Source organism: Brassica oleracea, chromosome C8, assembly GCF_000695525.1.
Source record: "Brassica oleracea var. oleracea cultivar TO1000 chromosome C8, BOL, whole genome shotgun sequence".
NCBI classification, from domain to species: Eukaryota; Viridiplantae; Streptophyta; class Magnoliopsida; order Brassicales; family Brassicaceae; genus Brassica; species Brassica oleracea.
Window position 1 is genome coordinate 38785159 of NC_027755.1, and position 16703 is coordinate 38801861.

General features: G+C 37.5%; 3 protein-coding genes and 1 pseudogene across 4 annotated transcripts; 2 read left to right on the forward strand and 2 right to left on the reverse strand.

Moving 5' to 3' along the window:
- The first annotated feature begins 1197 nt into the window (after positions 1-1197).
- Positions 1198-3232, forward strand: LOC106307532 (alpha-ketoglutarate-dependent dioxygenase alkB). 2 transcript variants are annotated; one of them, XR_001263350.1, is made up of 8 exons: positions 1198-1328; positions 1405-1550; positions 1670-1980; positions 2074-2212; positions 2306-2372; positions 2450-2571; positions 2688-2961; positions 3060-3232. XR_001263350.1 is itself a non-coding variant. In XM_013744512.1 (7 exons), exons 1-7 carry the CDS (start codon positions 1222-1224, stop codon positions 2825-2827), a joined length of 1032 nt encoding a protein of 343 aa, XP_013599966.1. In that variant the 5' UTR covers positions 1198-1221; the 3' UTR covers positions 2828-3055. The 2 variants fall into 2 exon arrangements, 1 of the variants encoding a protein (XP_013599966.1); XM_013744512.1 differs by lacking the exon at positions 3060-3232 and having other exon boundaries at positions 2688-3055.
- Positions 3066-4837, reverse strand: LOC106307531 (reticuline oxidase-like protein). Its single transcript, XM_013744510.1, has one exon. The coding sequence runs from the start codon at positions 4719-4721 to the stop codon at positions 3105-3107; it is 1617 nt and encodes a 538-aa protein (XP_013599964.1). The 5' UTR covers positions 4722-4837; the 3' UTR covers positions 3066-3104.
- Positions 4838-7561: 2724 nt separating this feature from the next.
- LOC106307533 (pumilio homolog 15-like) lies at positions 7562-8143 on the reverse strand. The gene has a single exon (XM_013744513.1). It carries the CDS (start codon positions 8104-8106, stop codon positions 7690-7692), a length of 417 nt encoding a protein of 138 aa, XP_013599967.1. The 5' UTR covers positions 8107-8143; the 3' UTR covers positions 7562-7689.
- Positions 8144-9013: 870 nt separating this feature from the next.
- Positions 9014-9450, forward strand: LOC106311446 (annotated as a pseudogene).
- Positions 9451-16703: the final 7253 nt, after the last annotated feature.

Consider the following 16703-nt stretch of genomic DNA (forward strand, 5'->3'; position numbering starts at 1 on the left):
AAATTAACTTTCTTGATTCTATTACCAGAACTGAAGAATCCAGTAACAATTTCAAAGACACTTACTGTAAAAGTATCACATTCATGAATGTTCAAGAATGTGATCGGCTGAGCCCATCTTCCTACTCTGGTGACACGGCTAACCCCAGGAAACTCCATAGCCTCGATCTTCATCGTCTTGAGCTTTCCCTTCAAGCCCAACATCTCCAGGACTCACTGAATCTGCATAGTGACCAGAAACCCAAATCACATCTCTGCTTGTAATACACATAACATCCACAAAGTTCCCAACTTTAACCATCAATTGACCACAATGAACCATGAAATTAACCAACCCTAATAATCCCTTTATGTCCAATAAATTGATGTATCTCTTCTCTAACGATTTCAAAATTCATAAATCGCTTACAGTGATTACCAAGACGAAATTGGAAACCCTAACGCCGAAATCAAACAGAGAGAAAGGGAGAAAAGTAAAATACCTAACTGAGAGCAGTGATCGATCGGTTTGGTAACATGCAAACAGAGAAGGAAGAAGATCGAAGGAAGAACCGAAGAGAGAAGGAAGAAGATAGAAAGAGAGATGAAATTTTTTTTCCCTTTCGTTTTTAAGGAATAGCCAATGAGTGATGGCCACACAAGGGGTGTTTACTGATTCTTAAAGCTCCCTATTTAACACCGGGTTCTATAGTTTAAATGCATTTTAGATATTTTTTTTTTTGCTTTTTCTTAAGAACCTCTTCGTTAAAACTTCCCATGGGGTTGGTCTAATGGTGGCTTAACACTCGAGCAAACGTATGAAACAGGTGAATTCCTGCAAGAAATAGAAGGCAAGACCTTTAGAATCGGTTAGACTTTGAGACTGGGTTTAAAACCTTTCGGGGTTGGGATGACTGGGACCTGTAGATGGCCAAGAGCGTGCTGAGCACGTTTTTTAGCCACGGAAGCTTCAAAATCAAAGTACATGTGTCATCATCACAAAACAACACTCAATTACTTCTCAAAAAAGATGTATGCATGCATGCTTTGTTAGAAAACTACAAAGTAGAAGAACTGCAGGGGGTTCGTTTGTCCACGTTTTTCAAAAATAGGTCTAAAAAGAATTTTGGAGAAAGACCAATGTCTTCATTGGAAATTAAAAAAAAGTTAGTCCAAAAGCGAAAACAAAACTAAACTCCTTGATTTCCAGAGTCAGAGATTTAATCGTCGACGGGTGGTAAAGATGTACGAATCGGCCAACGTCTCTGACGACGCAGATCGTACGGCTTTCCGGCGAGCAGAGAAACAATACAAACTTTACTACGAACAAGACTCAAAGTTCTCCAGAAAGTAAGCACCTTTTGTTTCAAAATCTCCTCCCATTCATCACTGCCATTGTTGAATCCTTCCTCTTCAAACCTCGCAGGAAGAAGCTACCTAAACCGGTCGATTTGTCATCGGTTCTCGATTTCAATTCAATTTCACAAGATTTCAACAGAACCGGTGTTTTACCCGACGGAATTAGGGTTGCAGAGTCTGATTCCTCTGTTTTCTGCATCGAGAATCGTCCTGGTAAAGTCAAAATTATGATCCAATAGAGTCAGGTTTTTGTAATTTTTGATTGTGGGTATGAAGATTTTCAATGAAAGGTTGAAACTTATGTGAAGTGTGAATTTTTATTTTTGATTTAGGGTTTTACTTTATCCCTAATGCGTTGAGCTTGGAGGAGCAGTGCAAATGGATCAGAGAGAGCTTGACGAGTTTTCCTCAGCCTCCGAATAGGACAAACCACAATGCTATTTATGGCCCCGTTGCTGATTTGTTTGATTCAGCTAAAGCAAACAAGGTGTTGGTTCAGGAGGATACTAATATATGGAAGTTCTATGATGGTGAAGAAGCTACTGCTAAAGTTAAACAACGAAGGTGCAAATCAGTTTCAGCTTCGGTTCTGTTGAGGAAGCTTCGTTGGAGCACCCTAGGTTTACAGTTTGATTGGTCCAAGGTCGGTTTTTGAAACTTGTTTTGATGAAATAGATTAGTATCTACTGCTACTAATACCTGGAATGATGCTGATTGTTTCGCCTTTTTTCTTCAGCGCAACTATGATGTTTCTCTGCCTCATAACAACATCCCTGATGCACTTTGTCAACTAGCTAAGACACACGCTGCCATTGCAATGCCTGCAGGGGAGGAGTTCCGTCCAGAGGGTGCTATTGTAAACTATTTTGGCTTCGGTAGAGTTATCTTTAAAACTTGTATTCCAATGCATTAGATTAATTTTAAAAGAGTGTTGAACACTTGAGGACTTATTTGACTTCACTCTTTAGGTGATACCCTTGGAGGCCATCTTGATGACATGGAAGCTGACTGGAGTAAACCAATAGTAAGCATGAGGTATACCATCTTTGCCTTGTTTTTTTTTAAGCAAAACTTAATAGCGCAATAGAGTGACTGTGTTTCATCTTACGCAGCTTGGGGTGTAAAGCTATTTTCCTCTTAGGAGGAAAATCAAAAGAGGATCCTCCTCATGCTATGTATCTCAGAAGTGGAGATGTTGTACTGATGGCTGGAGAAGCCAGGGAATGCTTTCACGGTAAACCTACTTCATTTGCATTACCAGCTTACCTGTGTTTTTTACAAGAAAAAAATCCTTAGTTTTCTCATTTTCTCTCACTGTTTGGTCTGATATGATATCTGTTGATGCTGCAGGCGTGCCCCGTATCTTCATTGATGAAGAAAATGCAGATATTGGCGCACTTGAATCAGAATTGCCCCATGAAAATGGAGATTTTATCGCAGAGTACATCAAAACTTCGAGGATCAACATAAACATCAGGCAAGTTTTCTGAGTTGCCTGAATCCACCTGATGGTCTGCCAAAGTATCTGTATTAGCATCGAGCCAGAAGTTTTTGAGAAGCAGCCTTCTTCTTCTGTTTCACTACTTTGAGTTTTCTATGTTCGTAGGATTCAGACAGAACTAAAGTAAGATTCATACACTATTTAGCAAATGGTGTATTATTATTTACAAAATTAAAAAAAAAACAAAGTAATCAGTTTATAGATATTGTTATTGGCTCTAGGTCTCTCTGCCTGGCGCTTCTTTCAACATTGCTATGAACTAGGGTTTATAGAGCTGGTTTAGCGGGTGTGTTAGCTGGCTTGCTAGGCAAGGTAGGTATGCTCTGTTCATCTCTAAAGAAATTCTCAGGATCCACAGTACTTTTCACCTTCACCAACCGATCAAAATTCTCTCCAAAATACTTCCTCCCATAAACCTCTCCTTCTCTATAACTATTCGGACCATGAGTATTAACTCCAATATCCAAATCCCTGTAATTCAAATACGTGTGTCTAGGGCTCTTGGTCACAAAAGGAGCCATGTAGCTATAAAAGCTTTTCGCCTTCTCCAAGAAACTGGTCTCAGCTTCAGGCCCCGGATCTTTCCAGTTCATCGAGTGCTGCACCTTGTAAAGCTTGGTCCTATGCGGGAAAGGAGTCTTCGTCGTAGCCACCTCGCTCACCTTCCCACCGTAAGGGTTAAACACAAGACCAATCTTCCCAACCTCGATCATCTTCTTCATCAAGTAATCTAACCCTTCTTTAGTAATCTCCTTCTCCACGAAATCTGACTTCCTCTTCCCGTAAGACGCCGTATCCAAGTTACGCTCGAGGAGCACCTCGGGTTTAACCAGCGTAGCGTTGTCGTGGTTATCCCACCACAGCACGGACTGAATCCAAGTGAGCTCCGTGCAGTTCTCTTGCTTTAAACCAAGCTCTGGGAAGTCTTTGTTTAGTAGAGACAAAACCTCGCTCGACTTGCCGAGAAACAAGGCCAAGACCGAGGCGCGAACGGTCTGCATCTTGTTTCTCGTCACGGGCTGTAATAACACCCTCATGAAGAGACCAGGATCGGTTTTCGGAGCAACGAACTGCCATTTGTGAACCATGTCGACCGCGTTCTCGTCCAAGTTCTTCTGGACCCTGAAGACCGTAACGGTCTCGGGGACGGGGACGAGCGTGATCTTGAAACCCAAGATCACGCCGAAACTCGCCCCGCCTCCTCCGTTAATAGCCCAGAAGAGATCTTCTCCCATTCCTTTACGGTCAAGAACGCGCCCGTTAACGTCCACGATCTTCGCGTCTGTGACGTAGTCGACGGAGAGACCGTACTTTCTGATCATGTTTCCGTACCCGCCGCCGCTAATGTGCCCTCCGGCGCCGACGGTGGGACAGACTCCGGCGGGGAAGCCGTGTGTTTTGGTCTTTTCCCATATACGGTAGTAGACTTCACCTAGCGTGACGCCGGCTCCGATCCAGGCGGTTTCTCCCTCGACGGTGATGTCGCGGAAGCTCGACATGTCGAGGAGGAAGAAGGGGAGGTTGGATACGTAAGAGACGCCTTCGTAGTCGTGGCCGCCGCTTCGGGTTTTAAGCTGGTATTTCAGCGTTTTGGTGCATACGACTGCGGCTTGGACGTGGGCCTCGGAACGCGCGACGATCACGATCGCGGGTTTGGGAGACGCGGTGGTGTTGAAACGCGCGTTTCGGATGTAGTTGCGTAGGGCGGGGGTGTAACCGGCTGCGGTTTGCGGGAAAACGACGTCGGCTAAGGTGTTGGGAAGAGCGCGCGTTTGGGTTGTGAAGCATTGGAGGAAGTTTTGGTAGACTGTTGCGTCTGGAGGAGTTGCGGTTGTAAGAGTCGTGGAGACCAAGAAGACAAAAGTCAAACAAAGGAGCTTCATGTTTGTTGATTGAATGACTTGTTGTTGATGTTGTTCTGTGGTATATATATACTACATAGATTCTTGAAGTTTTACATAAATTATTGAAGTTTTAGCTATATTCTTGGCTTTGGCTAATATTAGGATTCGTTTGTAATAATAGACTATTACTAATGGTTAAGGTTTTTTCTTTCTTTGTTTTGTGCGGTTGTTCTGAATTTTTGTATAATCAATTTTTTTTTTTGCTAATTTGAAGAATTTATTTATAGTTGAAAACATCTATGATGGTTGTAATCAACTTGTGTTTGTATTTGTTATATTTTGATTTTAAAAAATGAAAACAAAATAAGGCCATATCTTTGAACTTTGAATATAACTCAACCAAAACAGTGACTCTTACTTTTTTGGGTGAATCAGTGAATTTTACGCACTAAAGAAGCATAATTTTACTCAATAAAGAAAACCGATCACTATTCTTCTAGTTTTCCGAAGCCTTGCTTGAGCTTCAACTAATGATGCAGAGATCATCTAAAATGTAAGTTGTAAGTAAAATTATATCCTTAATGTTTTTTTTTGCTAGGTTTTTTTTCTTCTTCCAAGTAAATATTCACGTATCATTTTATGTGTGTATACATGGAATTGATTAAAAAAAGAAACTGCAGTAAACAATACATATCGGCCTTCTAATGTCGAAACAATACATATCGGCATTCCAACCCATGATATTAGGGTTTTGAGGATTTAGGTTTGTTAATTTTGTATGGTAAGTATTTGGAGACTAATTTAGTTTGCATGTCTACATAAGCTCGATTGGCATATGTTTAGGGTTTAGAGATCATATCGCGTCAATGGCATTCATCAGAAACCTTAAAATATGAATTTTAGAAACCCATGTGATTAAAATCAAATTATATTTTTGAACAACACCAAAGTTTAACTTCAAATTTTGAAATTCGGTGAAACAAATGAGAAAGACTTTTAGTTACAAGAGTATATCATTGTCTTATTTACAAGTATATCATTTGTTTTTACAAGTATAACAAATCAGTGAATATACAAGTACATACATATGTTTAAAGTATCTGATATCATGAGGGAAATTGTTTAGTATCTCCGATTCCAGTCAAACTTCTTGTGAAGTTTAGGATATACTCGATTTTGATGATAGATGCCATCATCTTTAGCAATATAGCTATATGTGTCTCCGTGAAGCTCTCTATTGTCCTCCACATAGGCATCAAACTTTGACGAGATCTTATAATCAGGTCCTTTGCTCAGGGTGCACCAGAAAAGCGTGTTTCCCATAAAGTTATCGTGGAAACTGAAATAGTAGATTCCCTCCTGTTTCAGATAGTGGACACCCATATCGTTGTTCCCTGATTTACAATGTACCTTGAGCCATTTCTTGTAACGAAGGCCGTTCACGAACAAGAGTGTTGTATTGGCCCGTTGGAATATATTTGCACCTACATTGCCGATCATGCAAAGGGTAAGAACAAATAGAAAGAATGAAGTATTTTTCATTTTTTTCTCTTTCTTTCTAGATGTTTTAGATATATATGTATGTATTGTTAAAACTCGTGTTTGTGTTTGTGGTGTTATATATACACATAGTATTGCTATTTTTGAGTTTTTCCGTTATCTACTTACTCTATTATTGGAAGTTTTCTATTAATGATTTTATCGAGTCGTTTCGGAAAAATAGATTGATCCCATCAAGTTTTCAAGATTTTTTCCAATGGCCTCCTCCCTATTTAGGTATGTTCCTCTCTTGTTGGTCAAGTTTGTTTTATAGACTCTCCTTTTAATCGAGTTAAGTTACGTTACATACTATGTAGAAACATTAAACTAGATTGTACGAATATAGATAATAATGGAAACATAATAATAAAAGCATGGAGAAAATATTGAAATTAAATAGGATGATGAGAGACGATATAACAATAGGTAAGAGAAACATCAAAATGGTATAGAAGCAAGCACACCAACAAAATAGCCATTTACAAGAAGAAGAAAAAAAATCGAACAATAGTTCGTGATGGTGGTCGTTGTAGAATGTAGAGTATTTCACTTCTCAGATTATGTTAACGTGAATAAAGACAAACTATCGATCACTATTCTTCTAGTTCTCCGAAGCCTTGTCTCGAGCTGCAAAAATGATGCAGAAATCATCTAAAAATCATGAATGTTATAAGTAGATTATATATCCCAGTCCCATATCAAATATTGTTTTGACAATCTTTTTTTTAACACTGATATCATCTCTACTTTCTTGCGTGTGTTTTTAGGTTTATGTTATGTCGTTATTATTTAATTTCTCTTAGACCATTTCCAATGTATTTTGTTATAGTCTCTTCTAAAATAGAAGATCTCTATAATAGAGATGGAATTTGCTTCAATGTATTCTTCTAATCTTCAAAATATAGAATAAAGAATAGAAATTGCTATTTTTTCTTCTAAATATAGAGAAAAAAACTAATAATCTCTATTTTAAAAGAAGAAATAGCCGTGGATTGAAGTGAAATTATTCTAAATGCTAGATGCTCTTAAGAGAATCTGAAAACGGTAAAAAAGACTACCACATGCATATACCTGACTATATTTAAAATTTATAAATAGTATTCATTGCACGTAACTTAGAGCTTATTAATAAATCTGGGTTGGAATTGTATGTTAAGTTTTTGGAGATTGATTTAGTTCGCATATGCTAAATTGGTTGTTAAGGGTTTTGAGATCATTTCGCGTCATGATCTAATGAAGAAACGATAGAAAAATTATAACTTTTAGAAAATATATACTGAATAACACCAAAGTTTAATTTATAAATTTTAAATACAGTGAAACAAATAAGAACAACTTTAACAAGTATATCATTTATACATTTACAAGTATATCACTGGTTTTTACAAGTATAACAAATAAATGGTTTTAATATATAAGTACATATATTGAAAACATCTGATAACACGGGAGATCTAGTTTGTGATCTCTATTTCCAGTCAAACTTCTTGTGAAGTTTAAATTCCACAAGATTACTGTGATAGATGCCATCATCTTTAGCAAGATAGTTATATGACTTTCCGTGAGCCTTATCATTGTTCTGTTTATAGGCGTCAAACCTAGAAGAGACCTTATAATCAGGTCCTTTGCTCAGGGTACACCAGATAAGCGTACCCCCGAAAACGTTGTCGTGGACACTGAATGTGTAATCGATTCCACCCGGTTTCAGATAGTGGACACCCATATCGTCGTTCCCTGATTTACAATGTACCTTGAGCCATTTCTTGTAACTAAGGCCGTTCCTGAAATAGAGTGTTGTCTTCTCCCCTTTCAATAAATTGCCACCATATACATTGTCGATCATGCAAAGTGTAAAAACAAATAGAAAGATTGAAATATTTTTCATTTTTTTTGTTTCTTTCTTTCTAGATGTTTTAGATATATATATATTTTTCGTATTGTTAAAACTTGTGTGTTGTGTGTTGTGTTTTATGGTGTTATATATACACGTAGGTATTGCTATTTTTGAGGTTTTTTAACATTATCTTCTTGCTCTATAATTGGAATTTTCTATTAAGAATTTAGGTGTATCAAGTCGTTTCAAATCAATAGATTAATGTCGATGGCCGGCTATCCATCCTCTCTATTTAGCTATGTTCCTCTCTTATTAGTCAAGTTTGTTTTACAGCCTCTCTCTCCTATTAGTCAAGTTGCAAATATGGTAGAAACCATAAAACTAGATTGAATTTAAGTTCTAAGGCAGAAATAATATTGAAAACAAATATAAAACACGCATTAACATATTTATTAGCGTACAATTTACACCGAAAAATAATAATAATAATGCAGATCCGGTTTATCTAGGTTCGGTTTGTATTAAACTTGGTCTCGATCTACAGTTGTGATTCGACCCTAATGGTTAGACAATAAGCTTAACCATATAAATACAAAGATAGAAAAAAAAAGAAAGAAGGAAACAGCTGATCAAAAATCATCGACTCCCTGTTTCAGCTCCGGTAAGTTTCTCATCTTCCTCTCTTCTCCTGTTCTTCAGACTGAGTTCATTAATCTAAGAGCTTGGTCTTTGATTTAAACCGGTCCATAGATTCAATTTGGTCTAACCAACGATTAAAACCGGTTTATTCCTCTGTGTTGTGTGATAAGAAAAGAAGAAACAAATATTCTTGATCGTTTCTTATGCCCTAAGACTTTAGTGAGCTCTCTTACTTGTTGATTACGTTTGGAGAAGCGATTGTTTCGAAATTGATTGATATTTGGTGTGATCATCATATTTTTGAAGAGGGAGGATGGAGATGCATAGCATTGTGGACTCATTGAACAAAGCTTACGAGAAGTTTGTCATTGCCTCAGCTAATGTTCTTGAGTCCAAAGAGAGTACTGGCGGGAAAAAAGGCTACTCTCACTGATGCTGCATTAGAAGATTTCAAGGAGGAGTGGGAGCTCTTCCGCGTGGCTTGTGATCAAGCTGAGGAGTTTGTGAAGCAGAGGATTGGGTCTGAGTGTTTAGTTGATGAGGCTACTGGTTTAACAACGAGAAACTCAGGAGGCCAAAGTGTTGGTACTGCGACTAGTCTCTCTCCCATTAGTGCAGTAAGGCTGGAACAGATGAGTAGAGCGGTTAGATGGCTTGTGTTTGAGCTGCAACGTGGGTCTGGTGTAGCTGCTGGTTCTTTGCATTCTTCCTCTAACGGGTTTGATCCTAGATTACCCTGAAGACTCGACTCAATAGAATGCTTCCCTAATTAACAAATACACATATCACTTTGTGAGCTAAAACTGCAGCTGTTTAACTCTTGAGTCTGTTATGAGGGAGGCTTTGTACTTGGTTGAAGAGTTCGCCTAATCAGTTTTATATACTGACAAGACAAAGCAAGAAGCAACACTTGTTTGTTTGATCTGTAGGACTTGTGAGTGTTAACCAAATTTTTGTGCATTTAGTTCTGAATCTCAAGTAGAGATAGACTGGGTTTTGCTGTAATTCATCAATCATCATAGACATTTTTTTTTGTTAATCTGCTTTTATATTTTGTATTGAATCATGTTTATCCCGAACTGGTTTCCATAGCTAAAGTCTTGATAAAAGCGAAAAAGAATGTGATTCACAGGAAAACGAAAAGTTAGGTTTGAGATTGTTTAAGCGCAAAAAGAAATGTGACAGATTGGTATTCTGCTTAGTAGACGGTAAAAAACCAAGATAACAAAACTGATGTATGCACAAATGTAAATTACTGTTTATATTCAAATGAATGATAGAAGCTTTGACCATGCAATGAATTGATATTATAGACAGGCACGCTTTGGTCTAGAATATAAAATCCATTCTCTAATGGACCGCTACCATAAAAGATATCATTACGATCAAAGGAACAACACTTGTTTTTGATCGAAAATTGAAATTCTTCCAAATCCAAACAAGGAATGGAAATAATATTCCTACTTATAGCAGGTACATAATAGCAATTCTTAAGTTCTAAAACCAAGTCTGAAAGTAAAGATAAGTGAAATGTTCCCACGGCTAATGCAACAACTCTTGCTTCATTTCCCACTCGTAGGTCCACTTGACCTTTCTCTAAAATTCTACTGTTGCTTAGGCCATTCATATTCGTACAAATATGAGCACCGCAGCCGGTATCCAATACCCATGAAGTAGAACCAGAAGTAGTAACATTTACTTCTATAACATAAATACCTCTAGACGATGTTTCAAAAGTCTTTTTATTTTTCAGATCTTCCAAGTAGGGTTTAAACTCTTGTTTGAAAACAATTCTCGGGTTTCGATACCATTGGAGGAAATTTGATCCATTCAATTTATCCTTCTTAAGGGCATATTAGAATGAAAATGGGTTGTGAGGAGTTAACATGCAGGAATAGAAGAATATCAAATCTTAATATGATGTTCATGAATTAGAGAAATCTAACAATTAAGAAAACTCATATTATATTCATCAAACAATTTACTCAAATGAATATAACAATCCAAGATCCATATATATTTCACTAAAATTCGAGTGAGCTTTGGCTCATCGCCCGAATGTTTAGCTATTTAGGTAAGCAAACCGAACCCGAAACTATCCGAACCGAACCGAACCCGAAACTATCCGAACCGAACCGAACCCGAAACTATCCGAACCGAACCGAACCCGAAACTATCCGAACCGAACCGAACCCGAAACTATCCGAACCGAACCGAACCGATACCCGAAATGCCCAGGCCTAGTTAACGTGAATAAAGACAAACTATCGATCACTATTCTTCTAGTTCTCCGAAGCCTTGTCTCGAGCTGCAAAAATGATGCAGAAATCATCTAAAAATGAATGTTATAAGTAGATTATATATCCCATTCCCATATCAAATATTGTTTTGACAATCTTTTTTTTAACACTGATATCATCTCCACCTTCTTGTGTGTTTTTTTTGGGTTTATGTTTTTTTCTTATGTGATTACAAAACTTTTTTAATATTATTTAATTTCTCTTAGACCATCATCTCCGATGTATTTTGCTATATTCTCTTCTAAAAAGAAAGATTTCTATAATAGAGATAGAATTTGCTTCAATGTATTCCTCTAATCTTCAAAATTTAGAATAAAGAATATAAATTGTTATTTCTTCCCCTGAATATAGAGAAAAAACTCGCAATCTCTATTTTAGAAGAAATAGCAATGGATTCAAGTGAAATTCACTACAAGAAAACATATTTTTTACGAGGACAATATTCGTTGTAAATTCGTCGTAAACGGGGTGTTACGATGAATTAACTTCGAAATACGTTTCGTTGTAAAACGTCCGTCGTAACGGAGATTTCGTCGTAAACGACTTGTTACGTTTACGACGAAATAAATTCCTCGTAAAGTGCATGGCAGGGTTTCGTCGTAAACGAGACGTAAGTTTTCATCGTAAACTCCACGTAACTGTTTCGATGTAAAGCAGACGTAAATACTTTCGTTGTAAAGAACACGTAAACATTTCGATGTAAAATCCTCGTAAATCTTTCGACGTTAATCACTCGTAAATATTTACTTGGAGTTTACATCGATTCTTATTATTAATATATAATAAATTTGAATTTATTTAATATTTGGAATTTAAAATAATTTAAATTTTAAATTTATATTTAATATTCAGAATTTAAAATAATTTAAATTTTAAAACGAAATATACATATTTTAAAAAAGCATTTAAAAGTCATACAATAATATTTAAATTTATAATACAAACATAAATATAAAAGAAACTACATATCCTCGAATAGTAGTTGGTGGGGTTGCTCGGCTGTTGACGGGTTGGATCGGACTCTTGGGGATCTCGTGGTGGCATTTCAAGAGCGGCTCGTCTCTCACTCAACATTCTCTGCATAATCGGGTTTCCCATGGCCATCACATCTAGCAAATCCTCAAGAGAGTCTAAACGAACCTGCTGGCTATCCATTCGAGCTTTCATCTGAGCAGTCTCTTCATCCCATCTCGAAGTGTATGACGAATTTTGTATGACGAAGTTGCCCTTGCAACTTCGTTAACAGAGCCTATACCGACTATCCGTCCCTTCTTTTTAGGAGCTACCTATAAAATTAAAACATGTATTAACATAGTTAATTATGTTAAAATATTAAAAATAATGTAAACAAAAATTTTAAGTTGTACCTCTTCGAAGATTCTGTTGGCGTCTTCGGTGGACAATGTGACGGGTAATCCATCGGGAGACTCCTGGGTTAGTTGCGTCTCCCGTTCTTCAATCCGAGCAGCCACTGCTTGGAAGAGTTTCTCAGAAGCAGGATCCACAAAAACTCTGTCGGATGTGGCGTGAGTCATCTTGAATAACTCAGACAGAGATGGTAAGACTCCCGTCTTCTCCAACTACAAAAAAAATTAAATTAAATATTAAAATTTATATTAATTGAATATTTAAAAATAAATATTTAAAACAAAACTTACAGCTTCTAGACGGATTCCTGCATGAGGTTTTTGTCCGGTTCTGTGAAGCATGGGCAAATGACCATCTTTATCCTTCGTTATTCGAGAAGCCGAGCACGAATTGGCCTTTTTGATCGAAGATGGGTGCTCCCAATAGGCAATGAGGCCATCCCACACATCCTTCGTGAGCCCAGTGGGCTTTCCCTCATACCCGTAGATCTCTCACTTGTCCTTCCAATCGGAGACTGTGTTGCAGAGGCGGATCTTTGCCTTTGAAACGAATTCCGCCTTCACCTTCTCGGTGATTCCCAAAGACCAATGCCACTTTTGGTGAAACACAAAATTTTTGAAGAAATTACAATTAATAATAAATATTAAAAAATATATATATATTTAAAAGTGAAAATTTAAGTAAATTTAAAAATACTACCGTAAAACATTTAAACCAAGTGATCCTGTAACGTGATTTGGTCTCTTCCTCCAGATCGGATATGCCCCGTCGTAGTAACCCTTAATCGTCGCCAAAACGCTCCGGCTAACACGGTTGTTAGCCCCAAACCTGAAAAAAAAACAATTTAACCGTTAGAAAATAAATATAATTTTAATTTTAATGTAATAAAAATTAATAACTTACCAATAAGTTCCTCGGGTCTAGAACACCCAAACCCTCCCGTCCAGGCTGGGCAAGCAAATCCTCCACCGTATATCTTGCGAATGAAGCATATGAAGGCACACGCAAATCCGGATGAACTGCACCTTCTGGGATAGGCTGATGTGCAGCCGCTAGAGGAGGAGGTGGAGGCATCTGCGGTGGAGGAGGAGGACTCAAAGAAACTATCTAAGAAGTCTGAGAGTATGGAACTACATCGGAAGACGATGGACCGGAAGAAGATATACCGGAACCATCGCCAAACAACTGGACATAAGTAGGTGCTGCTGGTTTCCTCCTAGGAGCCATCTAAAAAATTAAAATAAATTTAATCAATTACCACATAATTAAAAAATTATTCCGTTACCTAACTAATCACCTAAACTATAGTATTTCGTCACCTAACCCGTCACCTAACTAATCACCTAAACTAATTACCTAACTAATCACCTAGACTAACTTTAAAACAAAATAGAAGAGGAAAGGGAGTGTACCTTAGAGGGAGAGCAAAGGAGTTTGGGAGGAATGAACGAGGCAGCCTTCGAAACATCGGTTTACGACGAATTTACCAGGCCCACGTTTACGACGAAGTTACCAGGCCCGCGTTTTTCCATTTACGACGAAATTACGTCGAATCGATTTACCGGGCTTTTCCATTTACGACGAAGTTACCAGGCTTATTTCATTTACGATGAAGTTACCAAGCCCGTCTTTTTCCATTTACGACGAAATTACGTGGAATCGATTTAACCATTTACGACGATTTTACTAGGCCCGCGTTTTTCCATTTACGACGAAATTACATCGAATCGATTTACCAGGCTTTTCCGTTTACGACGAAGCTACCAGGCTTATTTCATTTACGACGATTTTACAACGCTTAACCCTAAACACCGAGAATGAAATCCCTAAACCCCAAAGTCACATATCATCTAATATCATATCTTCTTGATTAGGATGGTAAAAAAATAATATTTCTTTAAACATACGTTACAATAGAGAAATACAACATTTGTTACATATATTACATCACTCTAAATCGTTTTCATTCTCATCAATATTACATCACTCTAAATCGTTTTCATTCTCATCAATATTACATCACTCTAAATCGTTTTCATTCTCATCAATATTACATCACTCTAAATCGTTTTCATTCTCATCAATATTACATCACTCTAAATCGTTTTCATTCTCATCAATATTACATCACTCTAAATCGTTTTCATTCTCATCAATATTACATCACTCTAAATCGTTTTCATTCTCATCAATATTACATCACTCTAAATCGTTTTCATTCTCATCAATATTACATCACTCTAAATCATTTTCGTTCTCATTACTATCATTACAATCATCATCGTCGCTTCTCTCGAACTCGTCTTCACGTGCTTCATTTGTCGCATCTTCGGGAATATCTTCATATTGAAAGTTTTGCGGGTCGATCAAAAGGATTTCATCAGTTGGTTGTTCTGGTACCTCAACTTCATTGATAGCGTCTTCTTCTTGCAAGTTAGCTTCCTTCCTTATCCCGGAAGTTCGAAGCCGAGGATAAGGAATGAAGCTTACTTGCTCGACTTGTGAAGTTAAAATGAAAGGCTCAAATTTGTTGTATCTTCTCCCAAAATTGACATCCACAACACCAAATTTGTTATACCGAATCCCTCGGTTCACAACAGGATCGAACCATTCACATTTGAAGAGGACGCATTTTAGCTTCAATAACCCCGAAAATTCCACTTCAATAATCTCCTGCAAGATCCCGTAAAGTCCGTTTCACCTTTCACACATATTCCGTAGTTACTCGTTGCCCGATGTCTCCCATACTCGTATGTGTGAAAGGTAAATCCTCGTGTGAAATACATAGGTGATGTGGTGACCTTTGCAACTGGACCTTGAACCAATTCGTGAAACCATACGGGATAATAAGGATCGTCATAATCAACCTGCAAAAAGCAGTTATTCTTAATTAATGTTGAAGTATCAAAACACTTACTTAATTAATCAATGTATGAGATATATTACGTACCTGTGATTTTAACCACTTGACAAAGTGTTTATCTTTAGGTGTGTCCACATCAGTTGCAGATATTCCTGGTATTGCTTCTTCAACTTGAGATACAAACATCTTGCAAATTAAACAAATAATCAAGTCATACATAATTAACTTCAATTCATATAATTAACATTCACAAAAATATTTACCTTTCAAAGTAACGGGTCACTGCATCCTCGCAGTTGAGTAGAATATAAGTGTGGGCACTATGTTTATCCTCTTCACATGACCACCATACTTCTTTCGTTTTACCAACAAACTGTCCAATTTGGCAGAAAATGTCAGGAACACCATCAATTGGATATGATGTCGGTACTCCACCATCATCATATCTTCTAGGAACTCTTTTCCTCGTACGAGCAGTTGGAGCAAAGTAGTATGATGTGAAGTTAGATGTTTTGGCTGTCAAACTTCCCGCAACTATTGAACCTTCCACCTTTGCAAGATTTCTTGCTTTCCCCTTCAAATGTTTCATCTGTCGCTCATACGGATACATCCATCCGTTGTGAACAGGTCCACGAAGCAATGCTTCATACGGTAGGGACAACTAGATGCTCCATGATGTTAAAAATGAAGGAGGAAATATCTTCTCCAGGTTGCACAATATGATCAGAATGTTATGATGAAGTTGTTCGATGACTTCTTCCTTGAACGTACGTGTGCTGAGATCTCTGAAAAAAGCGCCGATGGCTGTATATTGCAAAAGTAATCAAATTAATAACATTTCATAACGCATGTATATATATTAACGTTTTGTAATTACCTGCAAGTGCTTCATGGACATTTGCTGGAAGGAGCTCGGCAAAAGCAAATGGAAGTAGTCGTTGCATAAACACATGACAATCATGACTCTTCATTCCGGAGAACTTTTGACCTCGTTTAACACATCTTGACAGATTTGAAACATAACCATCAGGAAACTTAACTTCTGATGTAACCCAGTCAAACAAGGTTGTTTTGGCTTCTGATGACAACCAGAATATGGGAACATGAATGTTTCCATTGCTCTTGATATGTAACTCAATTCATGAGCAAATATCAGGTAAGTTCATCCTCGACTTTTTGTTATCTTTTGTCTTCCCAGGGACGTTAAGTAATATATTCATGATGTTCTCAAAAAAGTTTTTCTCAATATGCATCACATCCAGATTGTGGCGTAAGAGAAGATCCTTCCAATAGGGTAGCTCCCAAAATATACTCTTCTTATGCCAATTGTGAGAGACACCATACCCATCAGGCATATTTCCAGGTGCATGCAAATTTCCTCCAACCTTAACTGTTTCCTGAGCTCCATAATAATCAATGTCCGCTTCAATCTGCTGGCCGGTGAGATATGGAGGAGGACCGTCTCTGACAATTTTTTT

Coding starts and splice junctions, on each gene's coding strand:
- LOC106307532 (XM_013744512.1), top strand. CDS start 1,222: ATGTACGAATCGGCCAACGTCTCTGACGACGCAGATCGTACGGCTTTC. Junction 1,981..2,073: donor TACAGTTTGATTGGTCCAAG/GTCGGTTTTTGA, acceptor TTTTTTCTTCAG/CGCAACTATGATGTTTCTCT. Junction 2,373..2,449: donor AAACCAATAGTAAGCATGAG/GTATACCATCTT, acceptor CATCTTACGCAG/CTTGGGGTGTAAAGCTATTT.
- LOC106307531 (XM_013744510.1), bottom strand. CDS start 4,721: ATGAAGCTCCTTTGTTTGACTTTTGTCTTCTTGGTCTCCACGACTCTT.
- LOC106307533 (XM_013744513.1), bottom strand. CDS start 8,106: ATGAAAAATATTTCAATCTTTCTATTTGTTTTTACACTTTGCATGATC.